Source organism: Sceloporus undulatus, chromosome 3 (genome assembly GCF_019175285.1).
Source record: "Sceloporus undulatus isolate JIND9_A2432 ecotype Alabama chromosome 3, SceUnd_v1.1, whole genome shotgun sequence".
Classification (NCBI taxonomy): Eukaryota; Metazoa; Chordata; class Lepidosauria; order Squamata; family Phrynosomatidae; genus Sceloporus; species Sceloporus undulatus.
The window spans coordinates 42,799,145-42,818,779 of record NC_056524.1 but is presented as its reverse complement, the minus strand read 5'-3'; the positions used below and the strand labels follow the sequence as shown (position 1 = coordinate 42,818,779).

At 43.8% G+C, this 19,635-nt stretch overlaps 1 protein-coding gene across 1 annotated transcript in view; it reads left to right on the top strand.

The window, feature by feature from the left end:
• The first annotated feature begins 3,897 nt into the window (after positions 1-3,897).
• The window catches only part of ATP1B1 (ATPase Na+/K+ transporting subunit beta 1), a 36,061-nt gene continuing 20,323 nt past the window's right edge, over positions 3,898-19,635 (top strand). The window contains exons 1-2 of the mRNA XM_042456011.1: positions 3,898-4,313; positions 11,002-11,130. Coding sequence (XP_042311945.1) covers positions 4,214-4,313; positions 11,002-11,130 — 229 coding nt within the window. The 5' untranslated portion in view covers positions 3,898-4,213. The remainder of the gene's footprint in view (positions 4,314-11,001; positions 11,131-19,635) is intronic.

The window sequence follows — 19,635 nt, the reverse complement described above, 5'->3', positions numbered from 1 at the left end:
TTCATGGTTATCCAACTAATCTAACATGGCCACTTGTGGATAATGGACCTTCAAAGACAGGTTGCAGTGTAGACTTGCCAAACAACAATTCAGAGAGAGATTCATAATCATCTTTTGTGGCTTCAGCAGGGAAAAGGCTCTTTATCACAATGCATTTGTTAATCATATCCCCAATGCAAGGATGTCAGTGTTATCAATGAATGGTCACTGTTGTGAATGGCCACAGTTCAAACTATTTTCTCTGTTGGTACTTTCTGCATTGCAGTTGTTTTTGCTCTCATTGTTCACAATTCCACTACCACCATATATATATATATATATATATATATATATATATATATATATATCCCAATGGTGAACAAGCTTTGTGCATCTGACAAAGTAGATTATATCCATTAAATGTTATATTTGTTAATCTTTCAAGTGCTGGAAACCATTATATTATTTATTTAAATATTGACTTACTGTTGCCACAGCTATACCTCAGGAAACAGCCTCTGCTGCCCCAGTCCCTTTCCATTGCCCTCTTAAGGATTTTGCATTTCTTCCATGCTCCTGAGATCATCTGATGTGAAATCCTGCCAGGTGTTCCTGTACAAACCCAGGAGAGGGTCATACTGCTAAGCACTGCCACAAAGTATTCTGTTGCATTTTTACACATGGTTAAGCTAGAGTATAGCATGGATAGGAATGAGAGGAGAGCAGAAAAAACATATGTGAAGCACCAGAGCACAGAGACAGTAGGAAAAATCTATCCAAGACACTCCTCTGCATTACTCTGCCAGCTCAGCTCAAGGTCAATACAGACAGATGAGTGCAAAGGATATTTTTTCTAAACATTGAGCCCTGGTGGTGCAGTGGTTAAATGCCTGTACTGCAGCCACTCACTCACAAACTCACAAACCACAAGGTTGTGAGTTCAATACCAGCCAGGGGTTCTGGGTCAACTCAGACTGGCATCCTTCTGGAGGTTGCTAAAATGAGTATCCAGCTTGTTGGGGGCAATTAGCTTACACTTTGTAAACCACTTAGAGCATTGGTAAGCAGTATAGAAATGTACTTGCTATTGCTATTACAAAAGAAACCACATTCTTCTTTTTTGGAAGCCCTAGGCAGGGATGAGGTGGGGAGTAGGTGAGCAATTCTGAGAGCTGTAGTTCCCAAAAGTAACTTTTCCAAGCTCTGCTGGGGAAACACCTTTCCATGCCTCCCAGGTCTCTCTGTGGCCACTTCTGAGATGTGGTAGTTGTGGCCCAATACATCAAAACCTCTCTATATGTGTATGTGGGTTGTTGTTTTTTCCCTGACTCAGTGCTCAGATTCTACAGTGGGGAGCATATTGTAAAACTCGACAGGATCCAGACGAGTGAATATCTTTTTAGAATATCCTGAAAGAGGAAGGCCTTTCTGCAGCAGGAAAGGTGGCTGCAGATTTTTTGAAAAGCAAGAAGAGCACCAGTGGGATGTTGAAGGGTATTCCCAGGCCTGAAAGCTGCATGGATGACGTTGCAAACAGGCAGGCAGAGAAGCTCCACCTTCACTGGGGAGCATCCCTGAACACTGGGAATGAGGGAGGAGAGAAAAGGAGAGAAGAGGACAAGCAGAAGGTCGGGAAGACAGGTGGCTTCTGCACCTGACACAAGGGACATATCCTGGGCTGATCCCTTTCCTCTCAGGTTCATATTTATTCTCTCCAGACAACAGTTACCCTCAGAAAAGCCCATAAACCTTTGTCAGGCCTCATTCCCACTACATTTTAAACCAGTTTGCAAACTGAATTGAAGTGGTTTAAATTACCCTTGTTTGCACTTGAGCTGATTTACTAAAGCAATTTGGAGAGGGGGCCCATGCGCTAGACCCATATAATGTGCTTTTTTATGCTAATTTTTTCTGTGTCTTTTGGAATAAATAGATTCAGTGCAAATGTGAATGGGAGGCAGATCAGAATTGATTTTTTTATGACGTGATCAGATGATCATCCTCTGAAGAAGGTCCCTTTGGAATTGAATCATTGGTCAATGTGAACGAGAAGTGGGTTATTTTACAACAAGAAAATGCAATTGGGGCAAATGCAGGGTGAACCACGCTCTGCTGTCAAATTGATCCATCGATTCAGATGACAAACTGATTTTATTTGTAAGTGGGAAAGAGGCCCCATTTTCCTCTGGCGGCAGGACAAAATGACTGGTCTCTGTGATACAACTTTTGAAGAGCTACCTTCCCATCTCATCTAGGCACAAACCCTCAGCTCTTGACAGTTCCTGCCACCTTGAGCAAAATACTGAGCTGGTACACCATTGAGCAAAGAAACATCTTCAAGGGTAGCCATCTTGGCCATATAGCAAAGTACAACAACATCCCAAATCCAGAGGATGGTGGCCCCTTTATTTGATAACTAAAAATGCACAAAAGACATGAGGCAAGCTTTCAGATCTCCCAGGCAAAGGTGTTAAAAATCATACACAGCAATCCTGTCTTTGGTGTGGTTTGGTTGGTTGAATAAAAGGATTGTTGCTTTTTGTGGATTTGAGATGTTGTCGTACAACCGAGTAAAGTCAGAGATCTACCCAGAGCTGGGCCGTTCCTCCCTGCTACATTTGTTGTGACACTTTGTGACTTGTTGTATGTAGACACTTTGTTACACGTGGATGCTTTGTGGTTTGTTGTATGCTTCTGAGTTGTTGTTTTCTTAAACTTATGGTGACCTTAAAATGGTCCTATCATGGGGTTTTCTTGGGCGAGCTTCTTCAAAGGAGGTTAGCTATGGCCGTCCTCTGGGCTGAGAGAGTGTGACACACCCAAGGAGTGTGCGCTGAAGTGACCCTGATCTCCAGAATCAAACACTCAAACCTCAAAGTATGGTAGTCTTCTTCTTTGGGGGTTTTTAAACAGAGGCTGGAGGGCCATCTGTCAAGGGTGCTTTGAGTGTGAGTTCCTGCATGGCAGAAGGGGGTTGGACTGGATGGCCCTTGGAGGCCTCTTCTCATACGATTCTAACCACTACACCACTTTCTTTTAGTGTGTAGACACTACACCCACAAGAAGAAGAACCACAACACACTGGTCCTCCATCCCTTTCCTTCTAGTGCTTGGATGGACTATTTAACTAAAGGGCACCTTCCAAAGAAGATCCCCCCATTCCTGGCCCTCCTCTGGCTATCTGCATCTCCAGCCTCCTCCTCCTCTTCCTCTCCTCCGGTCCAACGTCGGTGGGAGCAGCAGCCACCCCAGGCACCGTTTGTCAGGCTGCAGGGAAAGCAAGGACGAGTCCGCCTCGGATCACTGCCTCTCTCTTCTCCTTTTTTCATTCCCTTCCTCCCTCCTTTCCCTCTTTCCTTCCTTCCCTCCTTTCCATCTGCAGGGCTCAGCTCTGCCTCCCCGCTTGGCCGAAGGGAATAGCAGGTGGATTGGCGCACTGCATCCGCACTGCAGAGATAACCCGGTTTGGCCCCGCTTTAACTCTTTGTTTGGCTCAAGGCTATGGAATTCTGGGAGTTGGAGTTTGTTGTGGGGCCCAGAGCGGAACAAACTCCAACTCCCAGAATTCCATAGCCTTGAGCCAGGGCAGTTAAAGCGGGGCCAAACTGGGTTATTTCTGCAGTGCGGACGCAGGAGCAGGTGCTGAAAGGAAAGGGCTGAATGGGGGAAAGAGAAAGAAACATAAAAAGGACTAAAAAGGAGCCGCGGGGAACAAGAAAGGAAAAAACACCTCCAAAGCGTTCAGGCGCATTTGTCCCTCGTCGTCCCCCAGTTTTTCCTCCCTTCTCCCCCTTTCCCCATCCCGCCATTCCCCCAAACGAGCTCCCTTCTGATTGGCTACCGGCATTTGGAGGGGAGGAGCCTTCCCGGGAGCCGGGCACTATATAAGGCCCTGCGGGGGGGGGGAGGAGGAGGAGGAGGCCGGGGGCTGCTTGGCTTCTTTCCTTCCCAGCTTTTGCCGTTCGTGTCCTCCCTGTTTTCCCGGGGAGCTGGTCCAGCCGGTCTCCTCTGTGTAGCGAGAGATCCAGAGCTCCAGGCCCAGCTATCCCGATAGAGATCTAGTCCTCTGTCTGGCTTGCTTTCCCTGGGCAAGGATTACGGGGAAGGTGGGAGCCGCACCTCCCTGGAAAGGCGCAGCCGAGAGAGGCGGCGTTGGAAGCAGCGCTGAAGGGAGAAGCCGACGGAGCAGACCTCTCCCTTGGCAAAGGAGCCCCTCTCCAGCCCTTCCTCGGCCATGGCTCGCGGGAAAGCAAAGGAAGGCGAGGGCAACTGGAAGAAATTCATCTGGAACTCGGAGAAGAAGGAGTTCCTGGGGAGGACGGGGGGCAGCTGGTGTAAGTCTCTCTCCTCTCCTCTCTTGGCTTTGGCTTTCTTTTTTGCAGCCCCTGCTTCCTTCACCCAGAATGAGGGAGACCTAGGACCGTGGTTGTGGTTGTGGGTGTGGGTGCGTATTCCGTGTGCCTTGCAGCCTGGAAGGGCTTCCCCCTCTCTTTCCAAAGGTGGCCTTGGGGCCTCCTTTCCGTCGGGATGGACGAGGCTCGGGTCTTGGAAAGAGGGCAAACCGCCCGGAGCCCTAGGCTTCGGGGAAAGGGCGGGATACCAAGAGAGAAAGAGAAGAGGAAGAGATAGAATAGGAATAGGAAGAATAAGAAGAATAAGAAGAAAGTCTCCTGAGGGCTTCCATAAACAGAATAGGAATAGGAATATTATTATTATTAATAATAATAACAACAAAGTCTCCTGAGGGCTTTTATAAATATAATAGGAATAGTAAGAATAAGAATAAGAATAAGAAGTCTCTTCTGAGGGCTTTCAGTCCTTGGCCGCCCTTTGTTTTCTGGCTTCTTTCCTTTTCTCTCTCTTTCTGTGGGAGGTTTAAAACCAAAAATAATACTTATTACTATTATTATTACTATTATTATTCTCATTGGCCGCCTTGGAACAAAAGGAAGCGTCCCCACCAGACGACACACCCCAGAATTCCGGAGCTGGGCTTCCTCTGCCTTGGCTTGGGGGCTCTGGCTGTCTTTCTGTCCCGGGGCTTCCCTTGGGGCTGGCTGCCTCGGGGGCTGTCTAGACGGGGCTCCTCCTGTTGCCTTCTTGGCTTTTCAGCCAAAGGGAGGAAAAGCAAAAAAGGTCGTGTTGAAGGGCAGGGAGAGATGGATGGAGGGATGGAGGGATGGATGGATGGAGGAGGCGAAGGCTGAGTCGTGACTGCGGGCAAAGGCTGGGTGGAGGAGGAGGAACCCCCTATCATCTCTCTCTCTTTTGGGCTCCTCCCCTGCCCTTGTCTCCTGTCAGCCACTGCGGGTGCCAAGGTGCCCACTTCAGGGCAGACCATTGGGCAAGGTGCCCAGGGGGTCTGTTTTCTCTCCAGCCTGTAGCAAAGGAGGCCAAGGGGGAGGTGGTTTTTGTCTCTTTTCCTTGCCTTGCCTGAGGAGCCTCTTCGAGCTCCAAAGGGTTAATAATGCATCACAGCCCAAGGTTAGTCAAGGTGACACCTCTCTCCCAGCACAGGAGGCAAGGATGGATGCCTGGCTTTGGGATCCTTGAGGGAGAGGGAAAGGTCCTGCTCCCACCAGCCCAGGAGGACCCAAGACCACCAAATGCATGGCTGCTCCCTTGGCTTGTTCTTTCTTTCTGCACCCCTTTTATTTGGGGGAGGCCTCAGAAAGCAACAGAGAGAGAGAGAGAGAGAGAGGTCAGGTGGGAAAGAAGGGAGTGAGCTTTAGGAATAACAAAGTCCTTGAAGGCTGTCTCCTAGCAACTAAGCCTAACTTGAATGAGTCTGAGGTTCAGAGCAGGCACAAGCAACACACCCACACCTTATTTTTCTTATTGTCGTGCTCGCCATCCCCTCTTTGTTCCCTGGTCCAAACATCCAAGCTGGGAGTGATGGGAACCATAGTCCAACCCATCTGAAGAGAGCCAGCTTAACACTGTCCTTGTACCTGTTGTTGAAAATCCACTGTCATGGATCAAAGAGCCAGTGTGGTGGAGTGGCTTGAACATGAGTCTATATGACTCTGGAGATCACAGGATTCGAATCCCTGCTTGGTCATGGAAGCCAACTGGGTGACCTTGAGCAGGTCACACTCTCTCAGCCTCAGAGGAAGGGAATGGCAAATGCCCCCTCCCCCCACTGAACAAATCTTGCCAGGAAAACCCTGTGGTAGGGTTCCTTTACAATCACCATGAGCTGGAGATGATTTGAAGGCACACAGCAACACAGCACAACTATCACGGGTGCTATGAGTCTTTCTGCAAATTGCAGTTTATGCCTTTTGTCTGGCAAGGTTTCCCTTTTTATCTGCCCTCTGTCAAATTCTAGCTAAGGATCTAAACCAGGCTCTGCATTGCACAAGTTAGGTCAAACAGAAAAGGACACTGAAGGTCTTCCCCGTGACATCTGTTATCTGATGGTTTCTTCCTCCAGGTTTGCTTCCATCTGGTCCATAGACCATAGTGTCTGAATAGATGGCTGTTTTTCATCATCATCACCATCTACAACTTGTAATGCTCTGTGTGGAGCCTCCAGAACAGGTGCCATATTGGCTCCCATTTCCATAGCTTGCCTGAGGCACAGCTTTTGTATTGAACAGGCTCCTTCTGTGTCAACCAATGAGTGCTTTGTGCCGTTTATTTTCCATTCATTCTCTGGTTAATGCAGGCATGGGAGAGAAAGTCTGACAAACCCCATGAGGATGGCGCAGAGCATGTCTGGGCCTTCTGCACAAGTGTGTTAGAAATGGCTGCCCTTGAAAGAAAGGGTAGGATGCCCTTGAATTTCCTGCCCGCCTCTGCTGGGGTCTGAGCAGGCAGTCTTGAGTGTCTCGGTAGATCCTTGCATTGGAGACACTGGCTTCTTATCTGGAACTTTCCATTCCCTTTTAAACCCTTTGTGCAAATTTAGAAACATTAGGTGATACTGAGGTCAAAGCAGCAATTGGCTCCAGGAGTCGGGTGGGTGGAGGGAGGAGGAACTATTATTCATAATAAATGAAAATGGCTTTATATAGGAAAGCTAGCTTTATAAATAGCTTCATAGCAGGTGCGGGAAAGAAAAGGGTTGAGGTGTGTTCTCGGAAATTATTCACATTGTGGTATTAGACCTTCGTTTTGTAAAAGCTGATGCCAGCTGCAGCTGCTGGCCTGGCATGGTTTCTGGGCTGGATCCAGCCAGTGTCCTTTTGGAGATGCCACATCCGGAGCTTCTGGGTTTAAATTCTTAACTAGAATTTGATAGAGGGCAAATGCAGAGGGGAAACCTTGTGAGACAAAAGACAAAACTTGCAATTTGTAAAAAGGCTTATAGCACTCGTGATAGTTGTGCTGTGCTGTTGTGTGCCTTCAAGTCACCTCCAACTCATGGCGATTGTAAGGCAAACCTATCACAGGGTTTTCCTGGCAAGATTTGTTCAGCAGGGGGTTGCCATTCCCTTCCTCTGAGGCTGAGAGAGTGTGACTTGCTCAAGGTCACCCAGTTGGCTTCCATGACTCAGCAGGGATTTGAATCCTGGTCTCCAGAGTCATAGTGGTTCAAACCACTACACCACACTGGCAGTGGATTTTCAAAACAGGTATAATGATAGTCTTTCTTAAGCTGGCACTCTTCAGATAGGTTGGGCTATGGTCCCCATTATTCCAAGCTTCATTGCCAGTGGGGAAGTACATATGAGTTGTAGTCCAGTACAACCGACACCCTTAGTTGGGTGGAAGGTGCCTTGTACACCAAACCCTTCAGAGATAAAATGAAAGAGCAGTGAGATGACACTGTGACTGACTTGAGGACAGCTTTGAAGAATTTAACCAATGCTTTAGAAAGCAGGGCTTCCCCCCCCCACCCACACACAGATATGTATGTATTAAAAAGACCCTTGTTCTTTCCTGCTGGTACAGATGTTTTTTTCAGTGTAAGGAAAAGCAGGCAGTTGTAGTCTACTGTAAGCATCCTGGCTGGAGATTTATGTTTAAACTTATGTCCTCTTAGATACCCCAAGCTCTTTGATTTCTTTTTTACTATTGTTATTACTAGTATTCTTATTACTATTTTTCTTTAAGAAAAGCGCACACATATGCATCACCCAAGACACCTTGTTGCCGGCAGGTTTCCTCTTTAGCTCATTACAACAGCACCACCTATGACTGTACTCTGGAAAATATGTCCAAATCTCTCTGACGTGACAGCTATTTGCTGGCTGCTGCCTGGTTACTAAAGAGTGTGTTAACCCCAAGAGTGCCAGAGCTGTTGTGCTTCTGGTCTCTGTGGATAGTTTCTCTCCCCACTCAGCCCACAGGGTGTGGGAGTAGTTTGATAGGTTTTCTCTTTTAACCACATCCTATCAGTGGGGAAAACAATTTTCTATTGGTGCTCTCTTGCCTACTCCCTTTATAGCAGCCTTAGTGAATATTTCACTTTAAAGGTCAGCAACTATAGAATCCACTCCCACCCACTTTTCTCATGCTGTGTTCCTGGAGTCATTTTTGTATAGGGCTGCCCTCTTGATACCAAGTACAGCATGTTACTCTGCTTCTAATCAGTAAAGATAATCCCTGTAAAGCAGTAACTGATACAACCAGATTTCAAAGACTCTGCAGCTCTGTGGAGTAACCCTAGTCATAAATAAAAGTTTTAACTTTTCCTCCTCCTCCTCCTCCTCCTCCTTTTAACAGCAACAACAAAAATGCTTTAATCACTTATGTAATTTGTATATTAATCTGCCTGATTACAGCTCAGCAGAAGTAGAATGTGTGTGACTTGTACTGCATGGCTTTATTAATATACCACGTAAAAGCAAGTGAAAAGCTGTCTAAGTCTGATGTTATGTAGTATTACGTGAGTAATCAGTAGTCTAGGCAGAGACAGATTTATACCTTCTGCTACCATTTGAATCAGCAGCTGCCAACAGTGTAGCAGTATTGTTGTTGCTTTTGTGTGCCTTCATATTGTTTCCAATTTATGGTGACCCTGAAGCAAACCTATTGTGGGGTTTTCTTGGCAAGATTTGTTTGAAAGAGATTTGCCATTGCCTTCTCCTGAAGCTGAGAGTATGTGACTTGACCAAGGTCACCCAGTGGGTTGTTTCATGGCCAAGCAGGGAATTGAACCCTAGTCACCAAAGTTGTAATCCAACACTCAGAACACTTCACCATGCTGGGTCTCACCAGTACAATACTCAAGAATTATGCTGGGGAAAAGACATTGTAGTTGGAGGTGTGTTGGAAATGGTGTTTCCCAGAAATGCATTATGAAAGCAAGGATTGCGTGTGTATTTTAAGGCTCAGCATTAGGTATTTTAAGGATCGAGGATCAGGTGTTTGAAATCCAGCTCATCCCCATATTCCACCATGTTTAGATCCCATACAAGTGAGAATGGCAACAAGCCATTGTACTGTAGTGTATATTCTCCCTCCTGAAAGCAGTGCTCCTTAGGTTCTGATCAGCCTGTTAAACAAAACATTCTTCCCCTCCTGCCTTATTCTGTTTTGCTTTTCTAGCTGTTACTCTATATTCTGTGCTTTATTATGTGTGTTTTTAAAATTCATTATATTCATCAGGCTTATGTTCCAATGAGCTGAAAACAGGGTACATGGCTCTTGGCTCCTCAGTCTGTCCTTATAATAATCCTGGGAGGGAGGTTAGATAGAGAAGGAGTAGTTGTCCCATGGTTATCCTGAGAGATTTATGGCTCACTTAAAATTTGCATTTCTCCTAATTAAAAATGAGTGAACTAGACCTGAATCACATTAAGAACATGAGAAATGTTTCTTAATTTTCAGTTTAATGATTAAAAGAAGGCAAAATGCAATTGCTAGTCCTAAACAAAATAGACCTATTGGCTCAGTTTTGTTGCTCTTGTTGTTGTGTGTCTTCAAGTTGTTTCTGACTTACAACAATCTTAAGGCAAACCTATCATGGGGTTTTCTTGGCAAGATTTGCCATATTCTTCCTCTGAGGCTGAGAGAGTGTGACATGCCCAAGGTCACCCAGTAGGTTTCTATAAAGGAGCGGCAATTTAAATCCTATGTTACTGCCACACTGCAGAATTAATGCGGTTTAGCACTTAACTCCCACGGCTTGTAGTTTGTTGCAGCACCAGAGCTCTCTGGCAGAGAAGGCTAAATATTTCTCAAAACTACAAATCCCAGAATTCCATCATATTGAACCATGGCAGTTAAAGGGGTGTCAAACTGCATTAATTCCACAGATGTAGCCCCAGTCTCCCAGAAACTTAACCTAGCATGCAACCCCTACATCACATTGATTCCATTACTGGCTAGTAAAAGCAGCACTTATGAGAATCCCATTCATTCCATGGATTTACTCACATTGTGATTAACAATTGGATTTTGGCCCAAAGATCCCCATAGTACTGCATTTTATTTCCAGTTTAGTTCCAATAATTGCAGGCCAAATATCTTTACAAGGTGCAAAGGCAGCATACTTTCTTGATTGCATGGCCCCTTCCACTCTTATTCAGTGAAAGGATAATCCTAGATTTGGACATTACATGGATCTGTCATGGCTCATGGATATTTATACAGATCTCATTTGTTGTGAATCTTTCTAACCCTTTAAAATGAGACCATTTATTTGAACAAAACTTATTCCAAAGTAAATGAGCTTAGTGTTGCAGTCTCTATAAGAAACAAGCCAGTGCTTGGAAAAGAGGGTTTTTTTCTACTGCAAAACTGGAAAGGATACTTTTGAGAGTCGTAATTTTTTAAAGAGTAATATTTCCAAGGTCTTTCTCTGACTCACTTCTTTTGGTGAAACACACACAGTTCCAAGTTAGTTCAGTTTATTTTGGGTGGAGTGTCACTCATGAAATATGCAGTCTTTCCTACTTTGGAAGTGGCTACAGTTTTTACCCATAACTAGCTACCTAAGGCAGCTGCCTCACTGTGCCTGATGAGAGAGCTGGCCCTGCCTGTACCTTTGAGAGACTTCTCCATGCCCAGATGTTCTAGTACACAGTTGCTTATTCATTCTTGACTGTTCTGTTTGTTCTCTTATTACAGTTAAGATCCTCCTGTTCTACCTGATCTTCTATGGCTGCCTGGCAGGGATCTTCATTGGGACCATCCAAGTTTTGCTGCTCACCATCAGTGAATTCCAGCCCACGTATCAGGACCGAGTCGCACCACCAGGTAACAACGGAGAAAGACAGAAGAGCTGGCCAATCTTTGTCTATCCACCTCCAACTTTCTTTCTTTCTTTTATATCCCACCCTTCTCTGGACAGAAGATACATGATGGTATTGATGCATTTTTATCTGCTGGACAGTGTTGGTTCTAGAATGCCAGTGGCTAAGATTTCACTGCTTCTTTCAAAGGTTGTCTGGTCTGGCCTTCTTTATTTCTTCGGATCTTCTAAGGTCAGACAAGTGATTTACTGGTCAAGTGTAGGAAATCTATTACTACATTGCCTTTTGCATCATGAGATAAGTAAGACCTTACTATCTGTCCCATTGTTGTCTCACTCTCCCCCCAAAAGAGCTCAGAGCAGCAACCCTGGAGAACAAGTTTTGACTGATAGCTATGCCCCAAAATGCTTGATAAACTTTTTTGCTTAGCAAGAGATTTAAAGCTGTGCATTGGCATAATCCCAATATTATAGTCCAGTGATCCTTACTCTTTTCAGACGTGGCACAGATCTCTAATTCAGACATCGATTTCTTCATTATTTTATTTCTACCATATATAATGCTGTTGTTGGAAACTGCTACAGGACTATATATTAGTTGGTAATGAATCATGAGCTATTCCTTGTAATCCAGTGAGCCCACTGGCATTCAGCAAATGAGCTGAGAACCAAAGTGGCTTGTGCCTTATGTTTAAATAGATCATACCATTAGTATTATTGTTGTTGTTCCTTAACAGAAATTAAAACAAAACAAAACACAGGAGAGCATAAAAATGGATGTGTGTCACACCCAGAGCATTGAAAAATTATTTTAGGACTACAAATCCCAGAATTTCCTACTCAGTATGGTCACATACTAAATAGTGGTTTATGGGAGTAGAAGATAACACCCCCAAGTAACATTTACAACTACATGGTAAGCTGCTTCTGCTAAGATTCTGTTTTGTGCCAACTAAGCTGTCATCTCTCTTTGCATTTGGGCATCCTAAATAGTAAAAGAGAAAAAATAGGCAAGTGGTGCCGCCAAGAACGATTTGGATTCTTGGACCATGGGTTGCGGTTCCATGAGGAGGGACTTCTGGCAAGGGATGGGTTGCATCTCATGCCAGTTGGCAAAAACATTTTTGCCAATAGCCTCAAGAATTTGATCAGGAGGGCTTTAAACTGAGTTATGTGGGGGAGGGAGACAGTATTCTGGAAGGCAAAAAGACTGGAGAAGATAGTCAAACTGACAGAGAGGGAACAAGACAAACAGTGCAAGGACCCAACAGTGGGAGGCAAAAAAATTTGCACAGGCAGCAAGTAAAGGGAACACATGGTCTTAGATGCCTCTACACTAATGCACAGAGCATGGGAAATAAGCATGATGAACTTCAACTCCTAGTACAACAAAGCAAATACGATATAATAGGCATCACTGAAACCTGGTGGGATGAGTCTCATGATTGGAATGTGGAAATAGAGGGGTATAACCTTTTCAAGAGAAACAGGCCAAACAGGAAAGGAGGAGGAATAGCCCTATATGTCAGAGATATTTACACCAGTGAAGAGATCCAGGACATCAATCCTGGAAGCCAGGTGGAGAGCATCTGGATAAAAATTAAAGAGCAGGGAAACAACAAGGATGTTATGGTGGGAGTCTACTACAGACCCCCAAGTCAGACGGAGGAATTGGATGATGCCTTTCTAGAACAGATGACCACACACTCAGAAAGGAGAGATGTAGTAGTGATGGGTGACTTCAACTACCCTGATATTTGTTGGAAGTCAAACTCAGCCAGATCCTCAAGGTCTAGCAAATTCCTCACTTGCCTTGGAGACAATTTCATGGTCCAAAAGGTGGAAGAGGCAACAAGGGGATCAGCTATTTTAGATCTGATCCTAACCAACAAGGATGACTTGGTTAATGAAGTGCAAGTGGTGGGATCCTTAGGTGGAAGTGACCATGTTCTCCTGGAGTTTGCTATACAATGGAAAGGAGATGCCAGGCATAGTCAGACACGCATCCTAGACTTTAGGAGAGCGAATTTCAGTAAACTTAGAGAAATACTGGGGGCGATCCCATGGTCAGGAATACTAAAAGAGAAGGGAGTTCAAGATGGATGGGAGTTTCTCAAAAGGGAGATACTGAAGGCACAAATTAAAACAGTTCCAGTGAGAAAGAAAAATGGGAGGTGTCGCAAGAACCCAGGATGGATGACAAAGGAACTTTCAGCTCAGCTAAATTTTAAACAGAACATGTATAAGAAATGGAAAAATGGGGAAATCACCAAAGAGGAATTCAAACAAATAGCTAGCAAGTGTAGAGATAAGGTCAGAAAAGCCAAAGCACAGAATGAACTCAGGCTTGCTAGAGAGGTTAAGAACAACAAAAAGGGTTTTTTGGATATGTCCGCAGCAAAAGGAAGAAGAAGGAAACGGTAGGGCCACTGCGTGGAGAAGATGGAAAAATGCTAACAGAAGAAAGAGAAAAGGCAGAATTACTCAACACTTTCTTTGCCTCAGTCTTCTCAGAAAAGGCAAAGGGTGCTCAACCTGAGGATAATGGAGCAGAGGGCAGAATAGGGGAAATTCAGCACAAAATAAGTAAAGAGATAGTACAGGAATACCTGTTTAACCTAAATGAATTTAAGTCTCCAGGAGCAGATGAGCTACATCCAAGGGTATTAAAAGAACTGGCCAATGTAATATCGGAGCCATTGGCAATAATCTTTGAAAACTCCTGGAGAACAGGAGAGATCCCAGCAGACTGGCGGAGGGCAAACGTTGTCCCCATCTTCAAAAAGGGGAAAAAAGAGGATCCCAACAATTATCGTCCAGTTAGTCTGACATCAGTACTAGGAAAGATTCTGGAGCAGATCATTAAACAGAGAGTCTGTGAACATCTAGAAGCCAATGCCATAATCACAAAAAGTCAACATGGGTTTCAGAGAAACAAGTCATGCCAGACAAATCTAATCTCTTTCTTTGATAAAATTACCAGCTTGGTAGATGAAGGGAATGCTGTGGATGTAGTATATCTTGATTTCAGTAAGGCCTTTGACAGGGTTCCCCATGACATTCTCACAAACAAGCTTGTAAAATGTGGGCTAGACAAAGGAACTGTTAAATGGATCTGTAATTGGTTGACCGGCCGAACCCAAAGGGTGCTCAACAATGGCTCCTTTTCATCCTGGAGAGAAGTAACCAGTGGAGTCCCACAGGGCTCTGTCCTTGGCCCAGTACTGTTCAACATCTTTATCAATGACTTGGAGGAAAAAATTGGGGGAATACTTATCAAATTTGCAGATGACACTAAAGTAGGAGGAATAGCTAATACCCCAGAGGACAGGATCAAAATTCAGAATGACCTGAATAGACTAGAAAGCTGGACCAGAGCTAACAGAATGAACTTCAACAGGGAGAAATGTAAGGTACTGCACTTAGGGCGAAAAAATGAAATGCACAGATATAGGATGGGAGACACCTGGCTTAAGGAGACAACATGTGAAAGGGATCTGGGAGTCCAAGTAGACCAAAAGTTGAACATGAGTCAACAGTGTGATGCGGCAGCTAACAAGGCCAATGCGATTTTAGGCTGCATCAATAGAAGTATCGTATCTAGATCCAGGGAAGTAATAGTGCCACTATATTCTGCTCTGGTCAGGCCCCACCTGGAATATTGTGTCCAGTTCTGGGCGCCACAATTCAAAAAGGACATTGAGAAACTGGAGCGTGTCCAAATGGTGAAAGGTCTGGAAACCTTGCCCTATGAGGAACGACTCAGGGAGCTGGGGATGTTTAGCCTGGAGAAGAGAAGGTTAAGAGGTGATATGATAGCCCTATTTAAATACTTGAAGGGATGTCATATTGAGGAGGGAGCAAACTTGTTTTCTGCTGCTCCAGAGACTAGGACCTGGAGCAATGGATGCAAGCTGCAGGAAAAGAGATTCCACCTCAACATTAGGAGGAATTTCCTGACAGTAAGGGCTGTTAGACAGTGGAACACACTCCTTCCTCGGAGTGTAGTGGAGTCTCCCTCCTTGGAGGTCTTCAAACAGAGGCTGGATGGCCATCTGTCGACGATGCTTTGATCTGGATTTCCTGCATGGCAGGGGGTTGGACTGGACGGCCCTTGCGGTCTCTTCCAACTCTATGATTCTATGCATTCTGAATTAAAGCAAGGAATGTTGGCAACCGATCTTATAGTTGTTTAGATGTTACAAGTGCAGGTTACTTTTAAAAAAATAAGTAGTAGCCTAATCATTCCTTCAAAAAGGAATGGAAGCTGAATTAAGATGAGTACATATAGTCTGGCACTAAAATGTCTTGTGTCACCTTAAAGATTTACAGATTTTATATGACATAATTTTTTATGGACTTAAATTGTATGCATTTCTTTATCTTTGAGTTGCCACAATACTTTTTGTTGTTGTTATCATTGCAACAGACTAACATTACTACACTACTGTTACTTATTACCTTAGTATGCTATAGTGGACAATACCTGTATTTATGGCTATCCAAAGTCTTTGCATTGAAAAGAAACTAGGAACAGATATAGGCAATGAGTTGTATTCTGATTTTGCCATTCTTACTGAATGTAAGTGGCACTTAATTCATTAGTAAATCTCCACCATGGATGACTTAGAGTGTTGAAGCAAAATTTAGCTGAGGACATGGGCAGCTTCTGTAGATGGACTGGAATGTGAAGGACAACCATATTTTCCCATGCTTCAGGCTGACTCAGCATGCAGCAAGCACAATTTGATGGAGGTGGGTGTTCAAAACATCTTGATTCTAATCCAAGTTTTTTACTTTTCACTTCAGTTATAAATGGAGGTACACATAACTTGTAAAATGTCAGGCTGGTTAAATCTGATGAGACTTACTTCAAGTACAGTGCTTGACAGAAATGTTCCGGTGGCTTAGCAGTTAAGACACCAACTTTAACAAGCACAAGGTCGGCAGATTGGCAGTTCAGGACCCAAGAGCCGCATGACAGAGTGAGCTCCTGTCATTAGTCCTAGCTTCTGCCGGCCCAGCAGTTTGAAAGCATGTAAAAGTGCATGTAGATAAGTAGGTACCACTTTAGTGGGTACCTCGGCATTTAGTCATGCTGGCCACATGACCACAGAGTCATCTTTGACAATGCTGGCTCCCTCAGCTTAGTAACAGAGATTGGCATTGCCCCTTGCATTTGAACATGACTAAACAACCTTGTCAAAGGGGAAGCCTTCACTTTTACCTTTACTTTTTTATGCCAAGACAAAGTCTAGAAAAGTAACCTTTTTCAGGACAACTCTTCAAATCCCTCAGGCAGTATTGGAGATTGCAGAAATCGGTATTCTGGTCCAAAAAGGATTTTTTTCTGCTCTGAGAGGAGGCATAAACTTTATGGGTGTCTTGCTTTTTACTTGCTTGGTTAGCATCTGACCATCTTGACTTTTGTTTGCATGAACAGGAGTGTAGTTGTGGCTTCTTTTGTCTGCTAGATGCTTAGCATTGCAGCAAAATTTGGCCATATTAGACACCATAATGGGAAAAGAAATTATCAGAGCTCACTGTCTCCAAGCTAGTTCTGATATAAGTGTGAATAGATAAGATGAGTTGGCAGTGCGGCAGCACTTCTGTTTGTTCCATTCACCCTCTATTGTGTTATCTGGTCTTACCAGCCGGTAAGAACCAGCAGAGAGTGTGTGTATGTGTCACATGGAGAGGGGAGGGGAGTCTTTCAAACTGCTGCTCCAAATGACCCTGAGGCTGCTCAATATTGGGGACAGACATGATTTACTGTATGTGTCTCTTGCTCTGAGTAAAACAGTCCAGAAGCTTTTAATAACAGGGTATTGAAACAACTTTAGCCAAGCTGCCAGAATGCTGATGGATTTGCTGGCTCCAAGTAGCCATTGCTATATGCGCAACCAGCCTCAACTTAGTTGTGTCCCTGTCTCTCTCCTGCTGCCCTATTTAGAGTTTGAGAAGTTACCCTTTGGGGCTTCAAGTCCCAGAATCCAACCAGACAATATGGACAATGGTCATGCTGGCTAAAGGATTGTAGGTGTTGTAGTCCAAAAATGTAACTTTTCCATACTCTGATTTAAATGTTGATTTTCGTCTAGGATAAAACTAGACATTCTTGCTGGAAACAATTTGTTTTTTAATGCTCCTATAGCTGACCACAACCCAACTGTAATGGGAAGTAAATGGCTCTGAGAATTGGGTCATGTCTTAGAGTTTATTTGTTCATTCATTCATTTATTGAATTGCTATCCAGCCTTTCTCCCAAAATGGGATTCAAGACAGCTTACAACATTTTTGTAAACAAAAAAAAAAAAGCTCAAAATTAGTTTACAAAAGTTAAAAAAGAATTAAGCAGCAATATTATTTTTACAAATTATTCAAAACACTTAAAAATGCTAAGACATATTTAAAACATAATTTCTAGCAAAATATCAAAAATAAAGCACATCATTTTATGCACACTCATGACTGCTCCATAATTAAAATTCAAAGACTGTCCTAAAAAAAAATGCCTAACTCTGCTGATGAAAAGTAAACAGGGAGGAGGCCAAATGGACCTCCTGTGGCAGCCTTTGAATAGCCACAGAGAAGGCAGTCTCCCATGTTCTCACCAAATGTGTCTGCAAAGGTGACAGTACTGAGAGAAAGCTGTCCCCTACAGATTGTAAAGCTCACATTGTTTTGTATAAAGAGAGATGTTATTTCAAGGCATGTAGGGTCAAATCCAGCACTTTGAATTCTGTCCAGAAACAGACTGGTAGCCAGTGAAGATGTTTCAATAGGGATGTTGCATGATCCCTGTAACAAACCCTGGTTAACTACCTGACTACAGCATTTTGGATCTGTTGAAGTTTCTGACAGGCTCATGTAGAACATTTTACAGTAGTCCAGATAGGATGTAATCAAGGCATGCATCACCATAGCCAGATCCTACTTCTCAAGGAACAGGAGTTGCTGGCAATCTTCAGCTGTGCAGATGCACTGCTGGCCACAGCTGAAACCTAGGCATCCAGGCTTAAATCTGAGTCCAGGAGTATGCCCAAGCTGGCAATTTGAGATTTTAGAGGAAGTGCAACCCTATCTAGCACAGGCTGAATCCCTGTTTCCTGATCTGCCTTCCAACTGACCAGGAGCACCTATATCCTATCTGGATTAAGTTTCCATTTGTCCACCATCATCCAGTCCATTAATGACAGAAGACACTGGTTTAGTACAGAAACAGCTTTCTTGTAATCAGAAGGAGAGAGAGAAAGAGAGAGTTGTTCATCACCAGCTTCCAATAGTGGGCCGGGTGTTGTTGGGAGGGTAGGTTATGATGAACTGACTTATAGAAATTGGCACCTCTAGAGAGTGAATGTATGTGTAAGAAATAAATGTCTGGCAGGTAGAGCTTTGATTCTCAATTAATGTGGTCATCAGGCATAGGGAGCAATTTTAGAGTCCACTGCACTAAAGGAGTCCACTAAAGGTGTCTTTTAGTATGCCTGTTTGTTTTCTCCAGTGAGAAGGTGACTGATGCATCTAAAGACATAGTTGCTACAACAGGAAAATTGGCGCCCTCCAGTTTTGGCATAGAGTAGCCCAGCTCCCCCAGAGTGGGAATACAATGTGTCTCTTAACCCTGAGGTAAGCCCTATACAGTACATGTCCAACTGGTGGGCATTTTGTAGGATACAGTCAGAGCTTAGGTAAGTTACTTCTTAAGCATGTAACATCCAGAGCCCCCCTACTGCTGAAGATCATGGGAGTTTTAGTCCCAAAAAGTAACCATTCCAAACTTTGGATATACTATTCATGTAGGTATTAAGCTAGGCAATGGACTACACACTTTAATATAGTATTTCCATTTTGAAATAAAATACAGTTGGCCCTTCTTATACATGGATTTTTTATACACGGATTCAAGCATACACAGTTTGAAAATGTTCAAAAAAAGTATAAATTTCAAATATCAAACCTTGATTTTCCATTTTTATAAGGGACACCATTTTGCTATGTTATTATATTTAATGGGACTTGAGCATCCACGGATTTTGTTATCCACGGGGAATCTTGGAACCAAACCCCAGCATATAACAAGGGTCCACTGTATGTTAAATGCAATTCTAAGATACAGAATAGCCAGCCTTCAAGTAATGGTCAGAATCTGGTAGGTTGGTGCCTCATTGCCAGATTTCTGACAGTACTTCTGCTATGGGGATCAGATGTCTCTTGTTCTAATAAATTTGTTTCATAAAACACACACTGCATACACCCTTTATACTAGGGAGCACTATATTTCTACTGAATTCCACAATGTAAACTCTCTAGTTCTTAATTTTCTCCTTGCTTTAAAATCTAATTTTAAAAGCCCAACAGATTTCTGGTTCAGTTCAGTGGTAACCCTTTGAATCCTAGCAAGATTGATTTTCATTTCCTCTGTGATCTGACATGGCTGTCATATGACTTTGACCCTGGAGGCTGTAACATAAATGAGTCTCTCATTATGAGGAACCCTTTGCTCTGTG